This window comes from Pipistrellus kuhlii, unplaced genomic scaffold, assembly GCF_014108245.1.
Source record: "Pipistrellus kuhlii isolate mPipKuh1 unplaced genomic scaffold, mPipKuh1.p scaffold_m20_p_4, whole genome shotgun sequence".
NCBI classification, from domain to species: domain Eukaryota; kingdom Metazoa; phylum Chordata; class Mammalia; order Chiroptera; family Vespertilionidae; genus Pipistrellus; species Pipistrellus kuhlii.
Genome location: NW_023425540.1, coordinates 8,139,502 through 8,160,542, shown reverse-complemented (window position 1 = coordinate 8,160,542; position 21,041 = coordinate 8,139,502). Strand labels below are relative to the sequence as shown.

Sequence of the window (21,041 nt, the reverse complement as noted above, 5' to 3'; positions counted from 1 at the left end):
CCTCCTGCCTCCCTCTGGCCTGACCGCTGTCTGCTTCCCCTGGTGACAGGTAGTTGATGTGTGACTGGTCTGGGAGAGCTGATTTTTTTCGCCCGCGCCCCACTCTCTGCTCACACACACATCATGCAAACCGCAATGACACACACAGCTTGGGAGCCCCCGAGAGCACAGAGCCCCAGGCCAGCATGATTGAGTGGGGTTCCTGATCCCTCACAGAGAGGCCAGGGCTGCCTCCCCTGCAGCGATGTGTCCAGCACAGAACAAAAATCCCCACGCCCATTGCTAATGTGTCTTATTTTTTTATTGTCTTAAAATCTGTTTTTGTTGATTTCAGAGAAAGGGGGGGGGGGAGAGATGAAAACATCAATGATGAGAACCATCCATTGGCCGCCTCCTGCACAGTCCCTGTTGGGCATGGAGCCCTGACTGGGAATTGAACCCTGACCGCCAGGTCCCTGAGTTGGTACTAACCACGGAACGGCACCATCCTGACACCGGTGTGTTTACACCAACCATGCTCAGAGCCCCTTGCAATGAGAACTCGCAGCCTGGGTAAAAGGATGCTTTTCACGTGGGGTCGACAAGAGAAGCATACCATCATGAATCCAAGAAAATAAATTTATTCAACTTTGAAGGAAAAAAATCCACAGACAATAAAGGAAGTTAAATATAAACTGCAGGACACAACTAGTCATACTAGTGAATAATGGCTTGTGTGGCCAGCAAAGTACCAAAACGACATTCTGAGACTGATTGAGGTATTTAGCTATTTTTTTTGGTGATAGAAATGTTGTCAGCCTATTGTGAAATAGCAAGATAGTTTTCCCAAACACACAGTTTTTAAGTTGAATTAGGCTCTACATCCATGAAATTTATATGAAACTAAATTATGCAGCTCTTATCGAAAACCATAGCAGCAAGGTAGCAGAAAAACCTATGAAACATCTATTACAAAGTAACATGTTGAACTTTAAACACCCAATTCCAGCCTTTCCCTGTCCTTGCGAGAAAGAGGGGATTTAAAATTACCAACCATTAGGCTTACTTCCTAAAAAGGTCTGAGCTAAATGGCAAATACTACTGAAGTTAAAGCTAACGTTAAAGTTTTATTCACCTTTTAAAAAAATACTTAAAGTGAGAAGTATTCTTCATTGAGATAAGATCCTTCTCTCTCTCTCTCTCTTTTTATAAACTTTTTGGGAGCCATCCCAGTGCTCCTAAAAAGGATGCTTAAGCTACTAAGGGATTGAACAATAATTCATAAATTACGCAGGCCCCTAGTTTTTCTTCAGACACCCTGCCATGAGGCCAATCATTGCACTCAGAGGGGAAATAAAAACGACGAAGCCTCGTTTACTATTTTAAATTAATCCTATACAAGGCTTAGTGAGGAAGGCGGTTTCTGTGATTGGCTCGAAGAAGCTGGGGATTCTCTGTGGGGATTTCACACCTTGTTTCTCGTTCACATAATTAACGAGCGTGTGTCTGGCCATCATCTGCGAAACAGACACCTACTCCTCACCCGTCTTACCACTGGATGCGGTGAGCTTCATTGCGACCTGCCTCGACGTACAAAGTGCTTCCTGTACCTATTCCCTTCGTAGGTACCCGGGGAAGAGAACCCAGCTGTGCCTGAGGGCAGCCCGCTGCCCAGATGCTAGGCTTTCCTTCCCCCTCCTCAGTGTGAACCAGCTTCAAGTCCTACTTCTACTACGGGGTGCTCCGACACCAGCCGAAATGTGAGCAAGGGAGGGGTTTTTGTTTGGATTTTTTTTTGGTTCACGGTAAGGTGGCCTGTGCAAACATTTTCAAGTTTTCTACATGAACACCTGTTTGTTTAAAAATTCAGCTCGGACCAGCATGTCCCAATGATGTAGGTAACTACCATCATTGCAGACATGTTCAAGGAGTTTGGGGAGGTATCAAAAGGGCTTTGTCAAAAAAAACCGACTTGTTGATTTGCTTTCATCAGGTGCATGGACCCAAGCATCAGGTCAGCCTCCGACGGTAGCCGCTACATTCTTCCGATGGGTCCCCGTGACCTTCGGGACACGGCGGGCAGTGTCGTAAAAAACAGCCATGCTTGAAGTGTAAATTATTAAAAATATCTTTATCAGTGTTATGTCAAAATAAAATTTCCATATCCAAACTATTTATTTTTTGTTCTCTTGCTTATAATGTTAGTTCCCAATCACGTAAAAAAAAAAAAAAGTAGCCTGTGCTTTAATTCGCATTCGAGTTTCCTGAACTGCAAAAGCCACCCGATTCTCCACTTTGTCAAAAGAAAGCGTGATTCACTTCACGTTAACGACACAGCCACTCGAAGTGCAGCCTCACACAACGAACACCCACAACACAAGACGGCCACGGCCACGGAACAGTCGTGGAGACGAATCTTGAGAAGTATTTACAGTTCACAAGGGGGGTATCTATCTGATTGTTTCTCTTCTTCTTTTTTTAATATCATGTTTCCACATTTCAGGAAAAGGCATTTAGAATCCACACTCTCTCCCCACCCTCCCCCCACAACAACCGCCACAGAAGGTTTAAACATGGTTTTGGTTTAAGCATTTATGCCCCAGCCCTCTCTTGGCCATGAAATCCTCCAAGAGGCTACGGCATGATGTTGTTGAGCTGGTCTGTGCTCACGTAGCCACACGCCGACAGGAACTCCTTGTCGGGCCGGGGCAAGGCAGTGGCGTTGAGGACCAGGCCCTGCGGAGACTGGACGATGTGGATGGAGGTATAGTCAGGGACGGGCATCGCCGGGCCCGGGGCCGGCCCCGCTGTCCCAGACCTCCGGGCAGTAGTGGTAAGGCTTTCCGTGGTGATGTAAATGTCCTCCTGGCTAAAGCTCGGCTCTCCGCGGGCTGCCGCCTCCACGTGAGGGGCCACGGGGATGCACTTTTTGGCGTCCGCCTCGCAGAAGTAGGCGCTGTCCGCGATGAGGCTGGCCTGGCAGGGGACCAGGTCGGGATGCGCGTCGCCCTGGGTTACCCCTGCCTTGCTCTTCTGGCCCGGGGACAGGACCACACTCCCTGCCGGCGTGATGTCGCTCACCTGGGCGTAGAAGTCAATGTTGGCCAGTGGACTGGGACTGTGGAGCAGGGCGTGGGCAGCGTGGTGGGCTGACTCGGTGTCCCCGAGAAGAAGTGGTCTGGCTTTGCTCTCCTCTGCCAGCAGGACGCTGGGCTCCGGAGCCGCAGGGGGGGCATCCCTGCAAGGCGGGTTGTTTGGATTCTTCACGTCAAGGCACAAGAGATCCGCTTCCCCTTTTAACCTCTGTGGCTGAGCGACCTCTGAGGTGGCGTCACGCACGTCACCGGCATGGAGGTCGGCCTCCAGAAGGTCAGGGTCGTAGCAGCTGGTCCGGCCCGAGTCGTCGTCCTTCGCCCCCAGGATGCTGAGTAATTTCTCACAGTCATGGCTGAGCAGTCTGTCCGTGTCCGACCCTTCAGTCTTCTCATCCGGGTCGTCAATGTCTAGCTCAATGAATTCAACCCAGGAGTCATCATTGTAGAATTCAGGCTTGTAGTTGTCATGGATGGCTAAGATTGTGTTCACCTCTTCCAATTTTCCTTCCTAGGAAACAGAGAGGAAATGAAGATCTAATGGAAAGACACTCACAGTGGGTAAGTGAGTTAATAAATAACATAAAGAGAATAACTATGGCTATAATAAAGGCATTAGTAACAGAGCTACATAATAAAAATACATCCTAGTGAAGAACTTTTAAATATACAAGACATCATTTTAGAAGATGTAATATTAATTTTTTTTCTCTCTAGAAGAGGTATAAAGAATGGAATGTGTTACATGTAGCTTGCAAAAGCTCTCAACACAAGACAACGTTCTACAGATATCATTCAATTAGTGTTATCTATAACTTAGATAATTTATTAATTACCTTGAAGAGACCTGGATCAATTCCTTTAATCTTTGGAACCGGAACCGGGGGCAGAATCAGCATCTTAATCCTTGAAGACAATTAAAATTTTGGTACGATATATCTTAAAAGTTGTACCTTTTCTTATTTCAAAAGATAGAAATAAGTGGCGGTGCTATTACTTATTTCAAATATCCTACTCCTTTATAAGTGGAACATGAGAAAGAGCACAAAAATAGTAAGCAGTAAAAATGATGAAAAACGCTGGAAGAAAAAAAGAACAAAACAATAACAACAAAAAGCTCCTATCTGAAGTCAATTTAAATAAAACATGGCTTTCCTGTAATCTTTTTTCCCTAATGCCTTTTATTGACAGCCAGCATTTGGGAGTGAGAAATTTGATTCCAGCTAAAGCCAATTTCCATTTCAGTTATAAGGAAGGTAATGTCAAAGCACTTCACACCAGTAATTTGCAGAGAAAAGGCAGGCAGGGACAGAGAGGGAGAGAGGCAGAGGGGGAGGGAGGCAGGAAGGAAGGAAAGAAGGAAGGAAGGAAGGGATCGCCAATCCACATGGAGCCAAATTAGGGTGGACTCACATCAATTATGAGATTATACAAAATGACCTCATTAACACAGAGTCACTGCAGGGCTCAGAGTCACTGCAGGGGTCATTTCAGTTGGGGCAGACTACGTTTGAACTATTTCTAACTAATCTGTATTGATTTACACACACAATTCTATGATGCAGTTAAATTTTCTGTTCCAAATATATATATATATATATATATATATATATATATATATATATATATATATATGTATGTATTTTTTTTTTTTACCATGATTCATTCCAATATCTATGCTGCCTGTTTTGTGCCTTACTGTATCACTGGCACTTAGGACTATTCTTGGCACCTAAGCAATGCTCAACAAACATTTCTTAAGTAGATTTGAATAAATCATTTATCTGTTTTGTTACTAGTGTAACTGGCGGTTTTTTTTTTTCCTTACCCTAAGATATTTTTCCATTGATTTAACACACACACACACACACACACACACACACACACACATATATGTATTATTGATTTTTTTACAGAGAGGAAGAGAGAGGGATAGAGAGCTAGAAACATCGATGAGAGAGAATCATGGATCAGCTGCCTCTTACACACCCCCTACTGGGGATGTGCCCGCAACCAAGGTATATACCCTTGACCGGAACTGAACCTGCAGGCCGACGCTCTACCCACTGAGCCAAACTGGTCTCGGTTCCATTGATTTTTTAGAGAGAGGGAAAGACATAGAAAAATATTGATGTGAGGAGAGAAACACATTGATTGGTTGCCTCCTGACCAGGGCCTGGGCCGGGGAGGAGCTTGCACCTGAAGTACGTATCTTTGATTGGAATTGAACCCAGGACCCTTCGGTCCTCAGGCCAATGTTCTATCCACTGAGACGCTAGAGTTTGTTTTAAAATCAACATTGTAGCTCTAGAATAAAACTCAGAGATTAAAAATTCCAACCAACTCATTTTATCATTTAAAAAAAACCCAAGTGTCAGAGATGTTACCACTGGGCAGGAATGGCAGCCTGACTTTGATTTTCAGCTGATATTCCACTCAATGTGAATGCACAGCTTCGTCTATTCCACAGGGAGCTCCTTTTCTGAATATTTCCTTTCCATTGCTTATTTATTTATTTATTTATTTATTTATTTTTTTACCTAACTGAAGGGATAAATCAAATTCCATTTTATTAGTTGTTTTGACTAGCCTCCATTAGGATTACTCAGTGGGGCAAGTATGAAAGCCAGCTGTTACTGATGAATACAAGATAAAGAACATAAATTATTAATGATAACTACCATGTTTTGAATGCCTCTGAGAAAGCAGGTACTGATGGATACATCTTGCACTAAACTGTGGGTCGGCAAGTTATGGCCCCTGGGTGAACCTAGTCTGCTTTTCCTGTTTTCTTTATAGTTTTTTTTTTTTTAATTACGTTTATGGGGATGATGTTGGTTGATAGGATCACAAAGTTTCAGTGTAGATTTCTGTGACGAGATCTGCATATTGCACTGTGTGCCCCCCATCCAAAGTTAAATCGTCTTCCATCGCCACATGCCCTCTGTTTTTATAAATAAAGTTTTACTGGAACACAGTCATATTTATACTATCTGTGGCTGCATTGGCTATGACAGAGACTGCATGACCCGGAGGGCCTGGGCACTCAGCATTCGGCCCTTTATAACACTGAACATTCCGTGCAGTCCTGACAACTGCCAGGGTGGGTGGTGGCATTCTGATCCAGGGGCTTAGGGCAGGTGTTCAAGTCATGCACTAATATTTGGCACAGCCGGGCTCAAATCTAAACCACCCGGCAGCACGCGGCCTTTGCCCCTGTGGTGCTGCTCTTGTTCGGTCCTGCATCTCTACATGGCTGTTTCCAATGTTTGAAACATACAGAAACGTACCAGAACCCTAATCAGAGGCAGCACAGAGCCCCAAACGTCCAGCGCTTGGTTTTTATGCGTGCCTCTCTGTTGTGAAGAGGCTGGCACGCGGAAGCACGTGTTGGCAGTTAGATTCTTAGGAGCTGCGGTTGACCTGATGCCAGGGTGCCCAATTCTGTGCCCAATCCTGTGGCCCAGGATGTCATAGAATGTCCTGCCTGTGAATGAAACAAGGCCGTGGGGCCGAAACCGGTTTGGCTCAGTGGTAGAGCATCCGTCTGTAGACTGAAAGGTCCCAGGTTTGATTCCGGTCAGGGGCATGTACGTTGGTTGCGGGCACATCCCCGGTAGGGGGTGTGCAAGAGGCAGCTGGTTGATGTTTCTCTCTCATTGACGTTTCTAGCTCTCTATCTTTCTCCCTTCCTCTTTGTAAAAAATCAATAAAGTATATTAAAGAAAGAAAGAAAGAAAGAAAGAAATAAAGAAAAAAAGAAAGAAAGAAACAAGGCCGTGGGAATGCCACTGGGAGAGATGGGCATGGTGACAAGCCAAAGAATGCGTGCCCTTCCCAAATGGGGCAGCCGGGCCCTGCTTTGGCATATGTTGCCAGGGAGTCCTATCAACCTAGTCTTCTAGATCTTTCAGTTTTTAAAGACAACCTGGGAACACAAATTTCTATGTGAAAATTCTATATTTTTGTAAAACACTCTGTAGGGAAATCTTTACTTCCAAATCAAAACAACACCCAATAACTGCAATTTCAGGCCGATTCTGTTCTTTTTTTTTCTGATTAGTAACAGCGCCAAGGCTGGGGGCGAGTTGTATGGTGGGAGCCACAGAGTCTACCATGGAGATGACCTCGGCATGAAACTATGTTTGCGACTCTGCTATCCTCTTATTGAAATCCAAGGTATAGTTCACATTTTGCGAGCGTGGATTCAATTATCCTGACTTTAAAAAGAAGGGGATTCAAAACTTCAAGCAAAGACTCGGAGGACCCGAGGCGCCTCCCAGCCCCAGGCTCTGGGAAGGCTCACAGGCACCTCCGTCTAATTACCGTTTTAATTGCTAGAACCACATGTTCTTCCCACACCTGCTGACAAGTGGGGTCTACCATTTCCTACTTTCATTAAATCATGGAAATTTAGATGACGATAAGAATTTTATGGGCACATGAAAGAAAACATGTAATTTTTTTCTGCGAAGCACTTATGTTGGCACAGGAAATCTAGAAGTACAAAACCATTTCTAAAACTATTACAAGTTGATGGTTTTGACCAAACTTTATCGTTCATAGAAAACACTCTTCTGACAGAGGTTAATATACTTACTTTAAAATTCTATTTAAAAAAATATTTTTATTGATTTCAGAGAGGAAGGGAGAGGGAGAGAGAGAAACACCAATGAAGGGAATCATAGATCAGCTGCCTCCTGCACGCCCCCTAGTGGGGAATCGAGCCCACAAACCAGCATGTGCCCTTGACCAGAATGGAAATCCAGGATCCTTCAGCCCACAGGCGACACTCTATCCACTGAGCCAAACCTGTTAGAGCTGAAACCCTATTTTTGGAGAGTGCTATTTTTTCTTTTAAATACTATTATCTACTATACTTAAAGTATCTAACTTTTTTTTAGCTTTCACAATGACTCAACATCGCCAGCTAATGTCAACAGGAAATTACTTTATATACATCAGGGTTTTATTGGCTTCAGTTCTGTATAAACTAGCCCTTCAACTGTACAGATCAATGAATTAAAATTAATCAACAAAATAATTTGACTTCTTTGTTGTTGGTATTACTTAAACATATCAATTACTTAAAGGTCTAAAAATGTTTTTTAGCCTAGCTGGGGTGACTCAGTGGTTGAGAATTGACCTATGAACCAGGAAGTCATGGTTTGATTCCGGGTCAGGGCACATGCCCGTGTTGTGGGCTCAATTCCCAGTGTGGGGTGTGCTGGGGCAGCCAATCAATGATTTGTCTTATCACTGATGTAAGAACACTAGCAATCAGGATCAGTAATTTTCCCTATATGTTGTGTGAAAATTTCTTGAAGTCTGCACCGGGTTTCTTTCAGGAAGAAACATAGAACTACAGATCTTACAACCCCAGGGAAATTTAATGGTCACAGAATTGAACAGAATCCCCATGAGAACACGAAGACCCAGAGAAGTTAAGGGATCACCCAGGTCAAACATAGTGGCAGAATAACATTTGGAACCCGAGTCTTTTACCACCCAGAGAACACAGACAGGACTCTCCGAACTTAGAAAGAATTTAGGCTGTGTTGACACATGCGTTTGAAATCACAAATCAATAAGTATCCAAATAATTTAGTAGAAGTTTAAAAAAAATAATTTTATTCATTTCAGAGAGGAAAGGAAAGGGAGAGATAGAAACATATAATCAGCTGCCTCCTGCATGCCCCCCACTGGGGATCAAGTCCACAACCAAGGCATGTGCCCTAGACCGGAATTGAACCTGGGACCCTTCAGTCCACAGGTCGACTCTATATCCACTGAGCCAAACCGGCCAGGGCAGTATCCACATAATTTAAATAAAACTTGAAATTACTTGAAATTGCCAGGGGTGTATTAGATGGGTGTATCTCAGTGGCTTTCGTTTGCCACTTCAATTTGCTTGTACATCAGATTAGGAAGGTGTGAAGCTCAGCCACAGGCACGGAGCTCCCCATGGTCTCGTGTGACCTTGCTCAGGACTGCGAAGGGGTTTGGAGGCGGTGGCTCTGAGCAACAGCCTTGTTAGGAGGCGGATAGCCAGGCATGCAGCCCCTAGCTCTCCATGTTCCACATGTGTCCCAGAGAGAAGGCCAGCCTGTGAGCCTCTCTGACGCACATACCGAAGTGGTAAATACATAGCTGGAGGTGACATTTTCTTGGGTTAATTACGATTTTCACTCATGATTTGCAAAAGAAAACACACCAAGTAACGAATGGAAAAATACATGGAAATCCAAACAACGGGCAGAAACATGATGGCAGACTATGTCACACTTACCTCTGCTGCTTCGAAAACATGAATAAAAATATCACCGTCAGCCCGAACATTCCAAAGATAATAATTAAGAACCACGGAAACCGGAAATCTGAAACACAGGAGAACAATATCTCACTCACAGGATTACCAAGAGCTGAAGTTGACATTGCACTTTCTTTTTTCACATAAACACATTCCCTAATTTGTATTCGTGAGCAGTCAGTGATTTCACAGATAACCACTGAAAACAGAGCACAGCGATTTAGAATAGAGGTCTGTACTGCTCCAAGAACATGTCTCGAAATCCTTTCACATTAAAAACAATAATCAAAACAAACAGCACACAGCTTAAGCACAGCCCACGTTATAAGAAAACACTGCTGCATGTGTCTCGTATGTTCAGGGTGTCACTGGAGGCTTCAGCTCTAGCAAACAGGGCTGCTGAGCAACATGGGACTTTACTTCAATACCATCTACTTGCTTCCTTTTTTAAAAGGGGTGGTGAGAGTTTTTATCCTCCAGACTAAGAATCTATCAGAAAGACAGGGACAGAATTTTTATTTATTTATCATTTTTAAATGATATTGATTTCATAGAGGAAGGAGGGGGAGAGAGAAACATCAATGATGAGAGAAACATCAATGATGACAGAGAATCACAGATGGGCTGCCTCCAGCACACCCCCTACTGGGGATTGAGCCTGCAACCTGACATGTGCCCTGATCAGGAATTGAACTGTGACCTCCTGGGTCATAGGTTGATGCTCAACCACTGAGCCATGCTGGCCAGGCAGAGTTTTTATGTTTGAACCGCAAAGGAAACTTTTTAGACTTGCAGAGCTAATCATTTCACACCTTCAAAAACTCCTTGGAGAGGAGATCTCTACGGGGGTTCCCTCCTTCAGATTTTCATAAGCTCTGGGGCAGATTTTGGGAAATCGATTTGTACAATTTCTGCTTTATTCCTTAAAAACAAGTGCTGGCAGCTGGTTTCCAGCCTGCTTATGGCCCTGGCGGCGGTTCACCGTGTTTTAATTAAAAAAGGGCAGGTGGTACTTACTTTACCGTCACCTTATTAAAAGGAGGCTTTATCCTGTAATATGCTTTCCTTATTTTAATGTTCTTGTTCACTTACTAAGATCGTGCAGGGAGATATTAGGGCTGCTATGGAGAACCAGTGGGAAAGAGAACACCACTTGTGTCCGGTGGCATTTTTAGTTTTACATCAATGACATGTTCAGGAACATAACATAAAGCTGGTGCTTTGCTTTCTTCTTCTTTTTTTATAACATGGAAGAAGTCAGTTAAAATAATCTATGTTAAGCGAATGAAATGCCATCTCAATAAGCTTAAAGGGCGGGTGGCAAGTGTGTTTTATGAACCAGAATTTCATCATATCAGATTGTTTGAAACAGCAAGCCTGTTAAATAGAGCTTAGGGGGAAAATATGGAGTTATGGACATTTTGACTCAAGTGTTATTTGGTATCATGGATTCTCCCTGTACGGTAAACATAGAAATACACATTTCATTTCTCTGTAGCCTGTGGTTATTCTTTAACAAACCTCAGCTCCTCCCAAGGCCCGTAAACCTTGTCCTTAATGGAGATGAGGTATAGGCCATTCTCATTTGGGAGTGATAACATTTTATATATTTAATATCAAGCAGTCTTCTTAATTCCTGTACGCCAACACCTGAGTTCTCTTATTATGAATTTATAGGCTTCATGTCTTTAAGCACATGAAGACATGAAACCTATAAATGTATAAAAGACATGAAGCCTATAATGAAGCCTATTCATTATCTTTGTATTTCTCTTGTACGTGATCTCCCGATGTTCCAGGCCATTCTCAGGCATAACTGGCCACTTACTCATGAAGAGTTCTCCAGGTATGGGGGTGAAAAGGAGATACATGTACTACTTTATGTAATACATTAAACAACAATAATAAAAAAAGACTTCTCCAGGTAAAGCCACACTTGAACTTTCTACCGTCAAACAGCACCTGCCTGTGCTGACTCAGTATTTGGTTTCTTCTTAGATGCCACATCGTGCATCTGCCTTAGAGATGCAGAATTTCTCATTATATATTTGAAAACTATTTTTTTTCTTCTGGTTACAAATGCAAACAACTCACTGTAGCAAAGTTTAAAAATTACAGAATCACCTGAAATTCTGACTATCTGGAGATAACCCTCTTTAACACCTTCCCCTCTATAACTTGCACCTATCCTGAATTAAAGGATGCAAACACTAAATCGTCCTGCTTTTTAAATATATATTTTATTGATTTTTAACAGAGAGAAAGGGAGAGAGATAGAGAGCTAGAAATGTCGGTGAGAGAGAAACATCGACCAGCTGCCTCTTGCACACCCCCTACTGGGGATGTGCCCGCAGCCAAGGAACATGCCCTTGACGGGAATCGAACCTGGGACCTTTCAGTCCGCAGACCGACGCTCTACCACTGAGCCAAACCGCCTTCGGCCTCGTCCTGCTTTTTAATGGGTTATACCTGCTCTAGAGAGTGAGCTCGAGGCCACCCTAACATTAGCTGCCATTGTGTCTTGATTTGGACAGCATCCTAACACAGTTCAGGGAATGCATCACTATGTATCGACAAAAGCCACGGCAGCTGCCACTTTAGTCTTTCATTTTTACCTTCTTCACATGCCACTGGGCTCATCTGAGGAAGCGTGACATAGAGGACCTCACTGAACTCGCCATACTTCTCTGAGCTTCGTTGTCTGCATCTCACGCGCACTTCGTACTCTTTATCTAGTCTCAGTGAGTACACGGGAATGGATGTTGACAGCACAGGGTCCATCTTTCAAGACAAAACATAAGACTTATTGGTTAGACAGCCAACAAGCAACGCCATAAACTCTTCAAGGTTCATCCGTATTCATCTGTAAAGTAGGTAATATTTTGAAAATGCACTGGGTGGTTGCTATTTAAAGAAAGATCAAGGCAAATAACTCTACAAAGAATCGTATGTTCTACGGACAACAGGCCTCAAACTTATTTTGGTATAAACCCAGAGATCCTAAGATCAAAGCACAATAAAATTATTATGGAAAAATGACAGAACTATACAGAAGACTACAGGTATGTTTGCCTACCCTTTGTGATATCATAGTTTTGTATGAAAACATAAGAACAGAAAAACAAACCATAGTTATCCTTTGGAAATTCTGGGTAGTCATTCATATGATCAAAGAATTGGAAGGGGTCCTAGGAAAATTATAGTTGCCTTACTTGAACTTTCTCTCTTTTTTTATTAATCCTCACCCAAGGATATGTTCCCATTGATTTTAGAGAGAGTGGGGGAGGGCGGGGGGGAGGGAGGGAGAGAGAGAGAGAGAGAGAGAGAGAGAGAGAGAGAGAGAGAGGAAAACACAACAATGTGTGAGAGAGATACATTATTGATTGGTTGCCACTTGTATGCTCCCTAACCAGGATCAGGGATGGAGCCTACAACCAAAGTACATGCCCTTGGTGGGAATCGAACCAAGGGTACTTCTGTCAACAGCTAATGCTCTATTCATTGAGCCAAACTGGATAGGGCTTAATTGAACTTTCAAATAATTCTAGTAAAAGCAATTACATACAGAACCCGCATATTCTAGAAGGTTCAAAGCCACTCCCAAATAATGTGCTATTCAAAATCTGCAAAGAAAAGTCACAGGAGCGCTTGGTAATTAACACCAGGGTCCCATAAGTCTGAAGGCCAGGATGTTCTTTTTCCTTCCAGAGAAGGACCCGTGAGGCTATTACACGTTTAAATCATGCCAGCATCACAGAAGCAGACCCAGCCAGTGAGGGTGTTCTCTAAGGCAAACATTCAGACTAAGCACTCAGTATGTGCTTTTTGTATATTTCCTGGTAGAACACGCCGTTCCTGTTTATAAAAGGCTAGGAACACTCACCTTTTCAACAGCATAGATCTTTCACATAAATATTCTCCTAATTTGTTTTGCTAAGTCAGAAGCTGGACCTTCAGTTTCTAAAACAAATTCTCCTTTCACCTCAGTTAGTTGCTACTCACGAAGTATCTCTCCTGTGTTCCCCTGTGGACAGGGGATGGTAATTTTGCACCGTGTAGAGAAGCTTCGCAATGTATGGAATGTTGCATGCCTAAAAGGCTTTTTGAAGGTGGAATTCTGCGTATTAAACTTATTGTTTTTCTTGAAATATTTTAAAAGCCCATGTTTTCATTCCTAATGCCCTAATTTCTCTGCTACTGTCACCAATGTTATTTCTTTGCAGGTTTTACTAATAACAAAAACAGATAGGGGCTCTCAGTGATAGGACCCATGCCTCCTCTCCATCCTCTCTCAGCCTCCACACCTGGCACACCACATCCCATCTGCTCACACACCACCTGCTCAGACCGCTCCCACCGCCAAACGGAACTCCGCCACCGGCCTGCGAGGGAACGCCTTTTTGGCCAAACCTAAGCATAAGCATTGCTGAAATTCTAAGGAGTCTTTCCTGACACTTTCCCTACCCCCCTGCCAGATGATACACACCATATATTACTTCTGCGTTTTCCTGCTCAGATTTCTATATAAGACTGCAAATACTCTCGGGGCAAACAAAGCCTTCATTATTTTAGGTATACAATGGGGGAGCAAGAGGTGGCCCATACACTGTAGATTGATTCTATGCCACTTATTAAGTCCTAAAAGGAAACCACCAATTCTTAACTTGTTTAGCAGGTAAACAGTGTAAGCAACTACATGGTCATTAGTATTACTTTTATATCAAAAATGCTTTTAATTACAAAAAAAAAAGGCACAGAAATTCTAAATTCAACATTGCCAAGTGGTAACATGAATTCCTGATCTAAGCAACAAACACTAGCCTCTTTCCCGTCTACTTACAAACCTCTCCTCTTTACCTTAGGACAGTGGTCGGCACACTCATTTGTCAACAGGGCCAAATATCAACAGTGCAACAATTGAAATTTCTTTTGAGAGCCAAAATTTTTAAACTTAAACTTCTTCTAATGCCATTTCTTCAATATAGACTCACCCAGGCCATGGTATTTTGTGGAAGAGCCACACTCAAGGGGCCAAAGAGCAGCATGTGGCTCTAGAGCCACAGTTTGCTGACCATGGCCTTAGGACATTCGTGCTCATAACCCATTTGAGAGTTTCTTCCAGAGAGAGGGCGATTCTTATGAATAGCCCTTGGTATTCACTACCACTTTATCTGAGACCCTTGCAAAAGACCAATCTTACAAATACTTTGAATATGTAACCACATTCATAGAAGGCAAGTAAACATTCATTGACCCCTTGGAGCAGGGTACAATGAAGAGTGTGATGAGGCCTTGCTGGGAGACAGCTCTGAGCATCACTGAGTCCAGGCTCCGGTGCACCTAACCCAGAGCTCAAGTTGTAAGTTGCCGACTTGTGCTGGGGCTGAGACATGACTATGTGCCCGGGTCTTTCGGGCTTGGAACTATGATTAGAAAATGAATGAGTTCTAATGCTCTGATGTATACTTTGTGTTTAGCTTGCCAAGTTTTTCAGTCTCAGGATTCTTTGACACTCTTAAAAATTATTGTGAATCGTAAAGATCTGGTTGATTTGGGTCATACTATCATTATTTACCATATTAGAAACAAAACAGAGAAATTAAAATGTGCTAATTTTAAAATTAAAATAATAAATTGATTTTATGGTAACACATTTTCACAAAAATTTCTGTACTTTCCCAAACAACATGATCAGAGTGAAAAGAATGCCATTGTTTTACATTTTTGCAAATCTGCTTAGTAGAGGATGGCTGTATTTTTATAATACATCTGCTCCTAACTATTAGGTTGTTTTGGTTGACATGCATGAACAAAATTGAGGAAAAGGAAGTGTATTTTAATAGGCTTTACAGATAATTGTGGATTTTCTTTAACACCAACACCCAAACTCAGCAAGTGGTCTTTTCTTAAAGGTTAGCTACAGTGTGGAATGGGAAACCATATCAGTGAATCTTCTGTACGCTGTTCCATTAGCATCCACCATTCCCTCTGATATTCTGAATGGACCATTTCCCCATGTGTGATTTTCATTACATCACATATTGATCATTTGGAAAAGACTGGTTCCCTGAGTTATGCAGATTTTCTAAATGTACACACATTTTATTATGCAATATAAAACATCACTTTTGCTAACAGTATCACCATTCATCTCACCAGGAGTGTCTTCAAAGATAGGAAGCTAGCAAGTTCATGGTTGTACAAGAAGGTTTTCCAAAATTCTGATTTCCCCTCGCGAGCTCACATTTCTTACTGGCCACAAACACTGTCAATTGTTTTTCTTAAAGTGATGCATTTACTTCATTCTTTTTTAAAGAAATGTTTGCCAAATATTTGCCAACTCAAATCTATCAGTCTACCAGTCGTTCTTCCGGGTAAAACTGGTGCTCCAAACCACGTTCCCTACAGAGCAGTGAGCTCCGCTGGCAGCCCCGCTGGGTAAGTGCTTTTTCTCAAAACAACCATCAGCACCACGTAGGTAGTGAAAGTGCTTTACGTGGACTTTAGAATATTAAACATTAAATATTAATAAATAATGTTAAATATTAATAAAGAATATAAAAAAGCTGGGACAAAATTGATAATTTTCAAAGCCTCACCAAGGGTGCTCTTGTGTGTAACTGGCTCCCTCCCTCCCCTCCCTATGAGTGCTCGGTGACCACCAGCACGGATTGGTCTTACTGCCATGCTTGGTGCTAAGGCGGCCTCAGTTTCCCTCCCATTGTTTTTGTACCATCAGGGCAAATCTCACCACAATAAAAAAAAGAAAATAAATAATTTTAGTATTATTATGAAAGTGGTCTTGACCTTGCGGACTTGCTGTAAGGGCCTCAGGGACTCTCCGGGGTCTACAGTCCCTTCTTTGAGATCGGCTGTCCTGGGTACCTGGCCCCGTGCCCCAAATACAGTGGTTATTTCAATCCCTGGTGGCTGGCTACATGTTTGATTAGCTTGGATTCAGAAAGTCTCGCTTGACTCAGCATCCAACCAGGCTTTTTATACACCAAGTTACAGAATGGATATCTAAATTAAAACGATGCCGAAAACAGGACCTCAAAGCCCAATGTTTAACTGCGCAAAGCTGCCCCACATTTAGCTTTCTGCCAGTGACAAAACCAGCCGCTCTTCAGCAGATGCCTGAATGGACAGGGCTCGGTGTCTGAAGAGTCGGCAGCGAGGCTGTGCCAGCCGCTGGGCATGACTGATGCCCGGCCAGAAACCGCTGGACTTGGCCGGGGCTGTGGCTGTGGTTAGACTGATTTAGAATTAGTTATATTGGGAACAGCATGATAATCCTGTTTTTCTTCGTGCCGTGTGCCATGAGGAATTTATCTAAGTGCCCGGTTCCCACACGCTTGGCAAGGAAGCGAGGAGTTCAGAGGTCAACCAGTACCATGCTCCTTGAGGACTTAAAAACCTCTTAGCTTGATTGTCCCCTGAGGTATTTAACCAAATATCCCTCTGAAGCCTCGAAAGGGCACATTCCCTCCCTCCGTTTCCCTCCTCGAGTCACTTAAGAACTTAATTTAACGAAGCTCTTGTAAGAAGGAGCAGCAACCAACATCATCGGAGAATATTTAGCCATTGCTCACTGTTGACCTTGATCATGACCCTTCCCATGTTTAGCCACATCCCCAAAGACAGCTTAGGGGCTAGAGAATTCAAGCTTGTCCTAAAGTTAAACTGGACAGCAAGGATGACTGGGGACACAGCAGCCTTTTCCTTCCAGAGGCTTCCATAGAAGCTCCAGGCTGTTGGACAGGACCTCAATAGGATATTTTTTTCTGATTATTTTCCTCCAGTAAGAAATGATGCAGCATGTAGCATGGACATGCGGTACTAGGTCCAAAGGACATATAACCTTGGGGGGGGTGTGTGTGTCGAAATAAAAGGAAGCCAATTCAAAAGGTTTCCGGTGTGACCTGTAATGCCACCTTACCATTTTCCACTGGGTCTCGTTTATCTCCTTGTATTGCAGCTCGTACTCCAGGACGATCCAGCCTTTCTGAACGTCCGCGTTGGGTGGCGGCTCCCATCTCACCTGGATATCAGCGTGAATCCCCGTCAGGCTGGTGTTCAGCAAAGTCCAGTTGAGGCCGGTGGGTGGATCTGGTTGTACTGCGCGTTTCAATGGAGAGTTAGTACCCAGCTGGGTAGGGACGGGATGCTTTCTTCCGAAGAGACCGCGTTACTTTACACATTTCATTAGTCATGCTCCCAACTCTTCTAATAGTCCTATCAGTCTATCCTCACTTTATTAGAGAGCACCCCCTCCCCCCTTTTTTTTTCTTAAGGGTGATCTGTGTTTAACTTTAAAAACCCCCGCTAAAAGTCCTCTTCGAGTTTGAAGTCTGACCGATAACTTTTCTTAAAGATCTTCTGGGTTTTGCATTTCTCTGAGCTCCGATAGAATGAATGCTTTGGGATTTGGCAAAGGGATTCATGCTAACGAAGGAACAGAGTCAGAAAGACCTGGCACTGACACACGTGGCTGTATTAGGAACTCGGGGTAGAGGGGTCTTCTGTGCTATTTGTCACTTTTGGAATGTAGTAGTTGTTGGAAGACACTGTCCATCTGGTACACCTGGCACCCCCCACTCATGCTTTAAGGAGCAACTGAACTGTCACCATCTCTGTGCAGCCCTTCCTCAGTCAACCATTTCACCTCTGGCTTCCACCTTGGCTGGCTATGTGTCCCACACACCTGGAGTCCAGCACCCACTATGGCAGTTATTTATTATTTATCTCAATTATTTGTCAACATGCCTGACTCTCCAACTTGACTGTATGTTATTTATTCTTTAGCCACCACACCTGGGCATAGTGCCCAATTAGTGTCCAGCTCATGGCTGGCCCTCACTGATGTCAGCCAGGTAAAAGGGTGGGACTGGCAACTGGCAGACACAGGGCCAGGACATGGGTCTTGACCCAGGATTCTTACCACTACCCACTTAGCCACTCAATAGCTACACTGATGCGTGTTAGGACATATACTCAGTAGTTTCTTTAACCTATGTACTTGGGGGTCTCTTTTCTGGTTAACTTTTCTTAATTTTCTCCCTCAAAGTCAGGCTATCAGATCTACTTGTTTCTGTCTGCAGCTTCTAGCCACTTTCTCTCTGTCTCTTTCCATTTGCTGATGCCTGGAAAACCAGACGAGAACAACCCATCGGAGAGAAGCTCCAAGGAGTTCCTATACATAACAGATGAGCTTCTATGGGTAGATTTGAGGCACCGATGTCAGCTACTCAAAGTCCTTCTTTGACTTTTTCTACTTAGCTATTTATACTACTATAGTTTAAACATCCCAATTATAGCTGCTTGTGTTCTTTTGTTGCATTTCCCCTGTGTCCACGTGTCTGTCTGCAGCTTAGTTCACTGCGCTGATTATCTCCAATGTTTGTCTGAGATTTTATAAATATGTCTTTAAATGAATCTGGGTTGTTTTGTAAATGTAAAACTCCTGAGTTACCATGCTTTGTGTTAAAAGAAAATCTAGGCACTTATTAGAGCAATGGAAGAGATGAAGGCCAAGCTATATCAGTAGATATGAATATAATAATCACATTGAATGATCAAGAGAGAGGGAATCTTAAGAGTACATTGAGCTTGCCCCCTACAGTAGCACACAATCCAATCCAACTAAAGATCTCCTCAAAGAAGGCTCCCATTCTTCCCTTTTCAAGACTTGCTGGCAAATTCTCTTACAGTAGAGACAATTTAAGTCCCCCCTGCTTTTCCTCCTTGTTCTGCAGCTGATCTCATGCTTGGTTAAGTAGACCTCCATCCACCTATTGAGCACAGGGACAAGGTCTTCCTATACAAATACACTTGAACGTTGTAGACCTCCCCGCTTACTTAATCTAAAGCCATGTCAAATGAAACACAAACCTGTGATTTACCTATTTCCTCGACAGAGAAGCACTTTTGATCCACAGTACCACCATTGCTAGTGAGCTTGATGCAGTAGGGCACCCAGATGGAGGTATACGATGTGTTAAAGTAACAGCTGTTTTCCCCTGCAGAGATGTAATCAGGGCATTCTTTCCATTCTTGAGTCCATTCTTGAGTGTTCCTGAAATGGAGGGTAAAAAAAGGATGAATTATTCCAAAACCATGCTATCGCTCAAGTCAAAGTGAGGTGCCTGACAGTCAGATTCAATGAACAGGAACACAATATTTATGAGCAAGTACTTTAGTGACACCATTTCCAAGATGTATCACATTCATAGGCATCGTCAGGGTCTGCAGAAGGATCAGGGGCCCTTTGGTACCTCTGCCAATAGTAAGAACACTTACTCACTGACTGCATGTGACCTACCAGCTCCTAAGCCAAGTGATTCATTGGTAGTTGGTTTATTATCCTCATTCTACAAAGGAGGGTTCTGAGGCTTAGGGAGGTTGAAGAATGTCCTTCATTAAAACACAAGAGACAGTTAACTAACTGCCAAACTGTAGAGATTCCCAGAGAACTGTGAGTCCTTAATCCTGGGTGTTTCTCCAACTCCTGGTGGAAGGAACCAGAGCATTCTCCAAGCTGAGTAACACTCAGGTGCAGGTGACTTTGAGGTTGAAAATCGGTTACCACTGTTCTCTGGACTACTGTGTCCCATGTCTACCTCCCCATGGATGTCCTATGCTTGGGAGAGTTTCCTGATGCCTTGAACTCCTTCCTATACTTCTGATTTCCACCCTTAATTATAAGAAGAAGAGCCATGAGAACATTTCAAACACGCAGGACATTCCAGTGACATGCTGAGAACATGCAATCCTAGCCTCTTCTCCCCCACCCCTGAAAGAGACAGAAGGCATGAACCCAGAAATCTAAAAGTCTTCCCAAATCCAGAAAAGCATTTTTCTCTTCCATTTTGTAACTAGCAATTGACATTAAATGACAGAATATAGAAAAAAAAAGGGGGGGGAGGGGGAGGGACAAACATGGGCTGAAAGGAATCAATGCATTTCCTTATGAGTTCCTTTTTTTTTTTTTTTTTTTTTCCCACAGACAAGTTCCTCTTTTCCTAGCCCTTGGACCAGATGAAAACAAACAAATGAACAACATGGGGCATTCGTAGGGGGGTGGGGAGTAATGGGGGAATAAGGTCACATATGTAAAAAAATAAAAAATTAAAAATAAAACAAACAAAAACACACACAAATGAACAACAGAACAAAGCATGGAGGACAGACGGACCCACGGAGAACACCGAGCCAATAAGGGAGCTGGGTGTTCCCATTTGCCTCCCACCACGGAGTTATCCATCTTTGCCCCCCTCTGCAGAGAGCACTGTTTACCCAGATGACTGCAAACCACAGCAGGGCGTGCACTGAATGGAAGAGAGATGCCAGGAAGTTCACTGCAGACAAAAGCCAGAGTTTTGGGGGAGGAAATTCCCTGGTCTGCTGCCATGGGGACCTGAACAAAACTGCGGAGCAATCACAGCACCGCTCAGACCCATCTCCCGCAGCGGGAATAGTGCAGACACGTGAAAGGAGGCGACACTGCTCTCCCAAGTCCCATCTGTCTGCCTGGCTGACTGAACCCAGCGTGTCATCTTTGGGGCCTACTAGGCAAGCACCACATAAGCATTAGTTACATCCAGCATTAGCACTGTGGGGATGGGATAATTCATAAGATTCGGTCCCTACCTTTAGGTTGG

At 43.4% G+C, this 21,041-nt stretch overlaps 1 protein-coding gene across 4 annotated transcripts in view; it reads right to left on the bottom strand.

The window, feature by feature from the left end:
- Window positions 1–600: 600 nt before the first annotated feature.
- The window catches only part of GHR (growth hormone receptor), a 191,842-nt gene continuing 171,401 nt past the window's right edge, over window positions 601–21,041 (bottom strand). For all 4 annotated transcript variants that reach the window (XM_036409455.2, XM_036409450.2, XM_036409454.2 and 1 more), the window contains 6 exons: window positions 19,284–19,456; window positions 17,321–17,499; window positions 11,997–12,162; window positions 9,361–9,448; window positions 3,908–3,977; window positions 601–3,582 (listed from right to left, as the gene is read on the bottom strand). In XM_036409455.2, coding sequence (XP_036265348.1) covers window positions 2,614–3,582; window positions 3,908–3,977; window positions 9,361–9,448; window positions 11,997–12,162; window positions 17,321–17,499; window positions 19,284–19,456 — 1,645 coding nt within the window. In that variant the 3' untranslated portion in view covers window positions 601–2,613. The remainder of the gene's footprint in view (window positions 3,583–3,907; window positions 3,978–9,360; window positions 9,449–11,996; window positions 12,163–17,320; window positions 17,500–19,283; window positions 19,457–21,041) is intronic.